This window comes from Trachemys scripta, chromosome 20 (genome assembly GCF_013100865.1).
Source record: "Trachemys scripta elegans isolate TJP31775 chromosome 20, CAS_Tse_1.0, whole genome shotgun sequence".
Classification (NCBI taxonomy): Eukaryota; Metazoa; Chordata; order Testudines; family Emydidae; genus Trachemys; species Trachemys scripta.
The window spans coordinates 8,154,515-8,164,949 of NC_048317.1; the positions used below are offsets into that span (position 1 = coordinate 8,154,515).

General features: G+C 50.7%; 2 protein-coding genes across 2 annotated transcripts in view; both read left to right on the top strand.

The window, feature by feature from the left end:
• Positions 1 to 336: 336 nt before the first annotated feature.
• PITHD1 (PITH domain containing 1) lies at positions 337 to 8,197 on the top strand. The gene is made up of 6 exons (XM_034754200.1): positions 337 to 579; positions 3,162 to 3,208; positions 3,431 to 3,508; positions 5,774 to 5,878; positions 6,556 to 6,664; positions 7,271 to 8,197. Exons 1-6 carry the CDS (start codon positions 382 to 384, stop codon positions 7,370 to 7,372), a joined length of 639 nt encoding a protein of 212 aa, XP_034610091.1. The 5' UTR covers positions 337 to 381; the 3' UTR covers positions 7,373 to 8,197.
• A 2,009-nt stretch (positions 8,198 to 10,206) lies between these two features.
• Positions 10,207 to 10,435, top strand: part of LYPLA2 (lysophospholipase 2) — a 14,914-nt gene continuing 14,685 nt past the window's right edge. Inside the window, exon 1 of the mRNA XM_034753884.1 lies at positions 10,207 to 10,288. The gene's annotated coding sequence lies outside the window, so the exon portion shown is untranslated. The remainder of the gene's footprint in view (positions 10,289 to 10,435) is intronic.

The following is a 10,435-nucleotide window of genomic DNA, read 5'->3' on the forward strand; positions in this document are numbered from 1 at the left end:
CATCTGCTGCCCCCCACCCAGCTCCCCTCCCCGCTGACCCCATAGCACCTGCTGCTCCCCACCCAGCTCCCCTCCCCAATGCCCCCTGCTGTCCCTAGGGTGACCAGATAGCAAGTGTGAAAAATCAGGATGGGGGGTAATAGGAGCCTATGTAAAAAAAAAGACCCCCAAATCGGGACTGTCCCTATAAAATCGGGACACCTGGTCACCCCTCCCTGCCGACTCCTGGCACTAGCCCGTCCCCATCCCACGTGACCTGGCTGGACCAACGGTGGGGGGGGTTCCCCCACGGCGCATCACGTGACGGAGGAGCAGCTCCCTCCCCGTCACGTGAGGAGGCGGCGGCGCTATTACGTGCCCCCGCGCGCCAGCAGCTGGGCCATGGCGCACGGACACGGGCACGGCGCGGGCGGCTGCTGCTGCGGGGCCGAGCGCGAGGAGCCCCCCGAGCGCCGCGGCCTGGCCTGGGGCCTCTACCTGCGCATCGACCGCGAGCGGCTCCAGTGCCTCAACGAGCGGCGGGAGGGCAGCGGGGCGCGGGTCTTCCGCGCCTGGGAGGAGCGGGGGGACCGCAGCCAGGTACCCGCCGGGGGGGGATTGGGGGCGGGTCTAACACCCTTGCCCCGCCCCTTCTACGAGGCCCCGCCCACTATCTCCCTCCCTCTCTTCCCCCCCCCCCCCTTGCTCGCTAGCGCATGTTCACGGGACAGGGGAGGGGAGCGGGGCAGTTGTGGGTGTCAGGGCTCCGGCTGGGGGTGCGGGCTGTGGTGTGGGGCCAGGGATGAGGGGTTTGGGGTGCAGGAGGGGCTGAGGGGTGTGGGCTCTGGGAGGGAATTCAGGTGAGGGAGGGGGCTCAGGAGTGGGGTAGGGGGTTGGGGTGCAGGAGGGGCTCTGGGCTGAGGGGTGTGGGCTCTGGGAGGGAGTTTAGGTGAGGGAAGGGGCTCAGGACAGGGGTAGGGAGTTGGGGTGAGGGGTGTGGGCTCCAGGCGGCGCTTACTTCAGGTGGCTCCTGGGAAGCTGCTGACATGGTCCTCTGGCTCCTAGTGTGCTGCGGAGCCGGCGCTCAGGGTGGGGGCAGCATGTGGAGCCCCTGTGGCCACCCTTGCACACCTAGGGGCTGCAGGGACATACCGGCTGCTTCCAGGAGCCTGGTAGGGAGCCTGCCTGCCCTGCAGCGCCGCTGATTGGACTTTTAACGGCCCAGTTAGCGGTGCTGACCAGAGCCACCAGGATCCCTTTTTGACCAGGCGTTCCAGTCAAAAAACAGACACCTGGCAACCCTAGGAGGGGGGTGGTGGTGCTGTGGCTCCAGGTATGGGGTGTGGGGGGGACAGGTACAAGAGGTACCAGTGCAGCTGGGTGTCACTCTAGTCTAGGGAGTCCCTAAGGTTCACCATGTCCTGGATGGCAATGGGTGTGGCTGCTTGCCAGGGAGCCCAGCTCTGGGCCCCTGCCACCCGGACCTAAGAACAAAGGACTGGGAGAGAATCCCCTGGGTGTGGAGTTTAGCGGGCGCCCTCCCCGCTTTGTCGCAGCCACCCACTGTGCAATCCCTGCCTGCCTCCAGTTCCTGTGCTGGCTGGGCTCTGCAGCTGCTCCTGGTGCTCTCTCTGGTGGGGGTCTGGGCACCTAGCGCTCAGCCGGCAGTGGGGGTTACACCATGAGGGAAAGTGGGCAGGGCGGGCTGAGAGATTCCAGGCTGTCTCCAGTGTCCTGGCCCTGAGGCACCAGCAGTGAAGGGCCACACTCCGTGTTTGTGGACCTCCCTGAGAGCTTAGTTCCACCTGGGACACTGACCTTTCCGGAGTTCGGTTCCTCTATTGATTCTGGTTGCTGCTTCCCAGATGATGCCAGTGCATTCGCCATACCAGTTCTTCCTTGGCTTTCTTTGCTTTCTCTTTCCTCCCTCGGGCACCTGATTCGATGCTTGTTTGGCATTCAATGTTCCAGTCCCAACCACCTGAGCCTTCTTTCTTTGTTGGAGGTTTCCAACATGCCCTGCTCTGTCTGCTCCCTTCCTTTCGCATTTGGGTATTCACCCACGAAAGCTCATGCTCCAATATGTCTGTTAGTCTGTAAGGTGCCACAGGACTCTTTGCTGCATTTTGACACTCTGTGACATGTGTAATGTCTTCCTCAGCCCTCTGTGGTGGGCAGCCTCCTATCTGTCTTTGTTAGCCATAGCCAAGGGGCCCTGTCTCTGCTCCGTACAGCACCATGTTCAGTACAGTCGCATGGTATAGTCTGACCAGTAGTTTGTGGAGATCTCTGTTTGACCGGTTGTCATTCATTCTATTTGTATACCAGCATAACTGTATTTGTTGGGCGGGGGGGATGACTTTAACAAAATAATTATACTAGCACCGCCCCACTGTGGATATGAAAGGGTGGTGGTGGTGGTGATTTTTTTTTTTTTTTAACTGGTATAGTGTATTGCACTTGGGAAGGCTGGAATAAGGTCTACCAGTAAAAGGGCAGTTCTGCCTTTATAAGCTGCATCCACACCAAGAGCACTTGGCTATAGACTGAGGTCTAGCAATACTGTCCATGTGTGTCTAGTGTAGACATGGCCAAAGGTCATGGCCATGGTTATACGGGCAAAGGTGTGCTTAGACTGGGATAGCTTGTTTTGCTTGTAGCGGTGGCTTTATTGTACTGATACAAAGTGAAACTTTACTAGGACAGCTGAATTCACACTAGAAGCACTTCGCTGGTATAGCATACTGGCATCCCTATACCAACAAAGTGCTCCTAGCGGAGCATGACAGCCATAACAAAAAAGCTTTGTGTCTCACGCCTCAACAGATACTTTCTAATGGATGCTTCAGTGGGTTATTGAATTAAATCTTTCTACTGAATACATTAGAACACTTACTAGGAGGCAGAGTATCTGTATAAAATACAACTGAACTATAATTTTCAGTGTAAACAAAGTTCATTGGATAATGCATTGTCCATATTGTTCATTCATAATTCCCAAAATAAAGTAGTGCCTATTAACATGGGTCTACAGTAAGTGTATTAGCACAAAGCTTCCAATGGAATGCAGATATGAAGTGATGCAGAAGGCAGTGCATGGGAAGCGTAATATACGGCATTACAGAATATCTTCATTATCTGCTTCTAAAGGATTTTTTTTAATCCAGTTTTGTATCTTTTAGTTTGTCGAAAGTGATGATGATGAAGTAGAACTTCTGTTTAATATCCCGTAAGTACCTGCTTGGCACCATTTCATGTCCTGTTAGCACCTGATGCACTTAGTTTTATCTGTGGCGGGGTTCTTTGCTCACAATAGTCTTCCTTGTATGCTCTTGGGAAATAAACTAGAAAACCAGTTTCTTGATTGAGACTTACTGAATTGTGTGATGTATAATCAAGACTAACTGGAAGATAGCGGAGGTGAAGTCACCGATTCTGTGTTTCATGGCAGGTTTACAGGCAACGTGAAGCTAAAAGGGATAATTGTGATGGGAGAGGATGATGATACACACCCGTCAGAGATGAGACTGTAAGTGGAACTGGGCCTGGCCACCAGGAAAGCTCATGTTGGGCAGATATTGTATAGAGTATCTATTTGCACAGCTGTTTTAGAGCAGGGTTTTGAAATCTCTAAGCAGTGTTTTTACCATCTCCTCAGTGATGGTCTTCCACTTGCCGTGTGTAGCTGAGACTGAACACTAGAGTGACTCATACTAAGGGATTGTATTTTTTTTACCTCATTGCTTTTAAAAAAAAAAAAAAACGAAATACTTTAGCTTTTCCTTTCCCACTGCAAAGTTCTCCTTGCCCAATGACATCAGTATTCCTATCCCCATTTTACAGATGTCAGAGCCCAAATCAGAAGCCAGGAATACCTGACTTCAGGCGAGGCTGCCCTTTCATATTGCTGAGTAGAAGCTCCTATACTAGATTAACACTAATGTAATTATCTGGTGATAAGCATGATTAAGGCTCTGTGAAAATTGCCGGGGGGGGGGGGGGGGGTGGGTGTTAATTCGTGGCCTTGTCTCAGGTAGGGGTTTGAATTTCACAGGATGTGCATGGCTGCTGAGTTCCCCCACAAACTACTACCATTTTTCCCATGGCATGCTGGTCCTATTTCAGGAGGTAGGGGTGTGGGACATAGGGGAGGGGGATGTATCATCACTAGGCACTGTCCCTCTGTTCTAGCCTGGTCTGGGTCCAGGATTGGGGCCTAGATCGCTAGAGCCCTGCATGGATGCAAAATTTGTATCTGCATCCGATCCACAAACATGGTCTGTGGCTATAAAGCAGATATCTGCAGATTTGCAGGGCTCTATACATCATGCTGTGCTCCGCTGAGACCTGGGCCACTGCTACTGCTTCCTGCCCTGGCTGGGGGAGTGGTGTGGCAGGGATTAGGAGCTCTGGCAGGCCCCAGGGGAGACACTGCAGTGCTAGTTGGCAAGGAGCTGAGACCAGGATCCACCACTTGTAGCACTAGCGGGGTGGGTGGGTGTAGCGGCGTGTCTAGTTTATCCCCCTGCTGGGGCAGAGCCCCCTCACAGACCTGTTTGTGCTCCAAACAGAAGATTCCAGTCTCAGCTCTTTGCCAGCTGGTGCTGCGGTGTCCCCTGCAGGCCTGGTGTGGGCCACCATGAGGCAGGCCGGGGCTCCTAATTGCCGCAGGTTGTCAGTGCCACATGGCCTCCCAACTGCTGGCAGGACAGGAAGCAGCAGTGGTCTGGACTGGAGCTGAGCTCGGGGTGAACTGGGACCTGCCCTGGGCCAGGCAATTGTTGCTGCCAGCCTACTGCCTCAGGAGCAGCCCGGTACCGTGGTTTTTCTAAGAGCTCGGAGGCAGAAGCAGGAATGTTGTTTGAAAAATGATGGTATTGGGCTAATTTTACAATTTCTGTGAAACTGTCTTATTCAGGGCCATAATCATCACTTGGCTTTCCACTAAAGGAGCTTTTTTCCCCTCATCTTTGCTCTGTCTCTAATGCACTAGAATCCTAACCCCTCTCTCTATAGAATTTATAGAAATGTAGGGCTGGAAGGGACCGTGGGAAGTCCTCAAGCCCTGCCATCTGTGCTGGGGCAGGACCTAATAGACCTGGACCAGCCCTGACCGATGTTTATCCAACCTGTTCCTAAAAATCTCCAATGATGGGGATTCCACAACCTCCTTTGGAAACCTATTCCAGAACTTGACTACCCTTAGAGTTAGGAAGTTTTTCCTAATATCTAACCTAAATCTCCCTGGTTGCAGATTAAACCCATTTCTTCTTGTCCTGCCCTCAGTGGACATGGAGAACAATTGTCTTCTTTATAGCAGCCCTTAACATATTTGTAGACTGTTATCAGGTTTCCCCATCAGTCTTCTTTTCTCAAGACTAAACATGTCCAGTTTTTTTAACCTTTCATCATAGGTCAGGTTTTCTAAACCTTCTAGCATTTTTGTTGTGCTCCTCTAGATTCTCTCAAATTGTCCACATCTGGCACCCAGAATTGCACACACTGTTCCAGCTGAGGCTTCATCAGTGCTGAGTAGAGCAGGACATGTACTGGAAGTGCTGTGGGTGGCAAATGTCTTAAATCTGCAGCTCTGTTCCTTGCTCTTGTTTACTACTTGTAGTGTGTTGACAATTCCTGATATGATGCAAGTGCTGTTTTCTTGGCTGATCCAGTTGTGTGTGTTCCACAGGACACAGCCAGTTTAATAACCCAGTGGTGGGAAGAGAGGGGAGATAGCTAAATCAATTAGCTGAGATGCATTTTAACCACTGTTGTATTTTTTGTCCACTCCCAGGTTCAAGAACATTCCTCACATGTCATTTGATGACACAGCCAGAGAACCAGATCAGATGTTCAGTCTGAATCGAGATCTAACAGGAGAACTGGAGTATCCCACAAAGTATGAGACTGGCTCTTCCCTTCTCTGTGGTGCATCTGTTAGGGATGCACTGGAGTTCATTCCTCCTGGAGCCAATGAGTTTGTGTTCCTTTTATCAGAGCCTACTCATATGCTATTCAACGGTTAGAAAGTGTTAGGAGGGGGAGAGCCGTTCCTTCACTCACATCATAACATCTCATCAAATAATAAGAATGTGTTTTTTAAATGCCTTTTCTGGCTCTTCCCAGCACTTGTGTTGGAGTGAGAACTCTACCTGTCCTTAAATGGTGTTGAAGTTCTTTTTCTTGGGGAGGGAAGTTTTTGGGTCTTGCATCCTGGAGGCTCCCCAAACTGAATTCTCAATGCCTTGTCTCCTCCACCTCTTACACAAAGGAGGACTGAAGAAGGCTCCTTTTACTGTTCTCCAGTCTACCAGAGGAGTCACATGTCAGACACACCAGGTGCTTCCTTCCCCCCCCCCCCCCCCCCCCCTTCTTGTTGATCCAAGGAGTGAATGGCTAAGACACCAGGTCTCCCACATGGCAGTGCGTAGTCTCCACACCCCAATAGGTTTTCCTTTTCAAGTAACACCTTCATCCTCTTTAGCTCCAGAAATTAGGATTTATTTCCTGGGTGACTGGTTACATGCTGAACTCTGAACTCAGTCTGTTTTTTTTTTTTTGTTTTTTTTCTTCCAGAATTGCTCGTTTCTCAAATGTTTACCATCTCTCCATCCACATTTCCAAGAATTTTGGAGCTGAGACAACAAAGATCTTTTATATAGGCCTGAGGGGAGAGTGGACAGAGGTGAGTGAGAGCTGGGAGAAAATGAGCAAAACACATCACAAATGCAGAAGTCGTCTTGAATTGCAACTTGTACATTTGGGTCTGTCTAGGTGTGGTTATTTATAAGAAACTTGGAAAGAGCTATGGAGATTGATCAGTAACTGAGTTAATTTGCTGAACTGAATCAACCCAAATAATGCTTGGTTAGTTTCCTTCCCTGACTCCAACATGAACTGCTGTGATTCTGGGAAGCTGCCTGTTAAGAAGTGGGAGGTGCTGGCATTGCTGTTGGATTTATTTAAGGGATATATTTTTGTCACAGGCATGATTCTGTTAAGAACCAGGTACATGCAGAAGAGGCTGCAGTCTTGCAAGTACAGATTTAAAACATTGACATAGCATAGGTTCAGTATCAATCGAGGGATGACTTGTAATGTAAAGCATTCCTTGAGCTGGGGCAGGTGCCTGGGCCTCAGTGGCTGGCACCAAATTCAGTTTGGGCAGATCTTGGGGAGGGTGGGAGAGACTACTTTGGACAGAAGTGAAATGGGAAGTGCTGGTCAGATTCCATTTTTTGGTAGACTAAACTGAGCTTTAATGGGACTAAATATGTTTGCCTTGATTCAGGCTTATCGACATGAAGTGACCATCTGCAACTATGAAGCATCAGCAAACCCAGCTGACCACAAAATTGATCAGATCATGCCGGAGACCCACTTCATTTCCTAACAGTAGCACCAGGATGCTCCCAAAGGCTTCATTATCAATACACTGAGTTAATGGACTGACTCTGAAGAGAACAGATTCTTGGGGCGCTGGAGAGAGTGGTGAAATTGCTTTTATTTCTTCTTGTCTTTGTCCTGGGAAGAAGAGTGCCAATGCGTGAAATCTCTTTATAAAGTTAATTGATTGCTAATGGCAATCATCTGTTGGGTGCTTCAGCACTCTGAAGAATCAGGCCTTGACGTAGTGGAGTGTCTCTCCTCCACAGTGGCAACCTAGTGGCCTAATCGTTTATGTTGCCAATTGAAAATAAAAGCATATCCTCTCACTGTGTATGCCCCAAGCTTCAAGATTAGTTTGTGTCTGAAATGCTGGATACTGGAGACAAACAACGCCAGGAAACATCCTCCGGTTGCTACTCTGTTGTCCCTGGGTGTTGAACAATTGGTGCTGGTGTGTGAAGCTTGAGCCTAACAGTGACTTGATGTAGGGTTATTGCTGTATTGAGGAGAAAGGAATTGTAAACTAAAACTTGCATCTTGAGATTCTGTTCCCCTGAAATGTAAATTCTGAGGGAAATCTAAACCTGTGGGAGAGATGCTGGATCCTTAACATATATAAAAGTGAAAATACAGGATTGTATGGTTGAGGGGGCTTAGCAGAAAGTGTTCAAAGCATTGTGTGTGTACATTTAAAGTTGTGGCTTTTTGCTAAAGGTATGGAGCCTCCACTCCATGTTAGAAGCCAGAGCTGGAGACCTAGGAGTTCCTTTAGGCACAACTTTATAAGGAATGTAACTAATCTTTCCTAATAAATCTATGGCAGATGTAATTTGTTTCATTTCTTGTGTCTCTTCCTGCCGCATCTTGACTTATGTGTAGCCATGTACCTGTCTAGTTGCAGAAAGGGTTTAATGCAATTGAGTGTACCTCTCAGATGTGGGGTGCTTTACAGCCAAACAATACTATCATTAAATAGAGCATGGTTACCATGGTGTAACAGTCAAAAGAGCTATGAATCTAGCAGCTCAAAACCTCTTTATTCACCATTAATGGCTAAGCCCTAATAAAAACTATGAAAAGTGTGTGTGTGTGGGGGGAGGGGGGGGGAACCAAAGTGCAGGCTTATAGGTCCAAAGCAGTGGTAGTAATTAGCTACCACTGAAGCAACAGCCTCAGGTTTATTTCAGTGTTTGCAGAAATAAGAACTGTGATGGATAACCTAGCTGTACATTCCATTCATGGCATATGTATGAGGCTCGCAGCTGGCGTAATCGAAGTGTATTACTTGTGTCGTCTTGTATCCTCAATGAGGATGACATCTGGTAGTGATTGGAGTGGCACACTGCAATCTGTGTTTGTTTCCTGCGGTGCTTAAGGAATGGGGAAAACATTAGATCTTCCTCTCAATTGCTTTATGTGACACATCCAGTTGAAGTTGTCTGCAGTTATGTATATATACAAGCTGCTTTTCATACCTTTGCACAACCTCCCATCAAGAAGAGCAGGCTGTAACTAGAAGAGTGTGCTGAGGTGACATACAACTAACCTTTTGTGGCTGGAATTGAAGTTAAAAATTGCCTTAAACTGCAGTTTTATGGTATTAACTCCCCTTCAAGAAGGGGTTTAAAATATCTTTATCAAATTTAATCCTACCCATTAGGGGGAGGGATAGTTCAGTGGTTTGAGCATTGGCCTACTAAACCTCAATCTTTGAGGGGGCCACTTAAGGATTTGGGGCAAAATCAGTACTTGGTCCTGCTAGTGAAGGCAGGGGGCTGGACTCTATGACCTTTCGGGGTCCCTTCCAGTTCTGAGATGAAGAGAACTTTCTCTGAGGCAGCAATTTCACTTTATAGTCAGAGGGCAGAAATTGCAGGATCAAACTTCACTGTGATACTAACTTTGTCCTTTTGAGTGGGGCAGTCTGGGTTTCAATCAAAAAAAACTACAGCTGTGCTGATGGTTGGCAGCATTTTTAATTCTTCAGTAATGCAGTGACAGGAAAGGGGGGTGTGAGCGAGTGATACTGTCTCTAAAGCAAAGCAATAGCTCTGCCAGCTTGCTCAAGCAGTGCTGCTCCTTATCTTCCCCCCTACACTCTCAAATTGCTGTCCTAATATTGTCTTACCGCTCCGGGACATTTTATATTAGGAAATAGCTGCTCTCCCCCACCCCCACCATACTGCTGGCGCTTTCAGCACCATTCCCTAAAACACACGGAGAACGTAGTAGAAAAGGGTTTCCCACAAACTGTGAGTGGGGGGAGAGTTCAGTCCCTAAGGCTTAGTAGGGCCTATTCTGGATAAATCACCCTGGGCCTTTGCCCGATCTCAGCGTGTAGGGGAGGAGAACCTGCTTGGCGAGAAGAGGAATTAGGCTCCCAAAGTACAGGGTGGGAAAATGACTCCTTGACTCAGGCATCAAAGCGCCCTGTGGGCTGGGGAAGCTGTTCCCCTGCTCCTGGCACGGGGACTACGGGCCGAGCGCACGGGGAGCGCAGAGGCGCTGCTGGGTGAAACCCATGTGTGGCGGGGGGGCCCTGCCCCCCTCCAGGCCGATCGCCCCTGGCAGGGCCGCGACCCCCGGCAGGCTCGGGGCCAAGATCCCGCTACGCCCGGGGGGGGGTCCGTATCCCCCGCGGGGCTCGCGCTGCCCCCGGGCTGAGGGGCTCTGAGGGCCGGTCCCGTTCAGGGGGCTCCCCGGGGGGCGGAGGGGGCTGGGGGGGGTCTCCCTCCCCCGCCCCCTCGCAGGCCCAGCGGCCCCCCGGTAGGACCAAGATGGCGCCCGCTTCCGGCTTCCGTGCCGTGTATGCCGTCACTTCCGGTGGGCTGACCCGGGGCGCCCCGACCGGTCGGCGGGCGGAAGTTCCGGTCGGAGAGGCAGGAGAGTGTGTCTAGGAGCCGGGGAGAGAGCGAGAGAGGTGCGGAGCGGGGGGGTCTGGGGAACGGGGCCGTGGAGGGGGAGGGGTCAGTGGGGGGGGGGGGGGAGGAAGTGTTGTGGCGGGGGGGGGCGGGGGGGGGGGGGCGGGGGGGGGGGGGGGAATTGGGGAGGGGGGGGGGGGGGGGGG

Bases quoted from the DNA above. Each gene is read 5' to 3' on its own strand.
- PITHD1 (XM_034754200.1), top strand. From the start codon at position 382: ATGGCGCACGGACACGGGCACGGCGCGGGCGGCTGCTGCTGCGGGGCC. The intron at 3,209-3,430 runs GTAAGTACCTGC...GTTTCATGGCAG, and splicing joins GAACTTCTGTTTAATATCCC to GTTTACAGGCAACGTGAAGC. The intron at 3,509-5,773 runs GTAAGTGGAACT...GTCCACTCCCAG, and splicing joins CACCCGTCAGAGATGAGACT to GTTCAAGAACATTCCTCACA.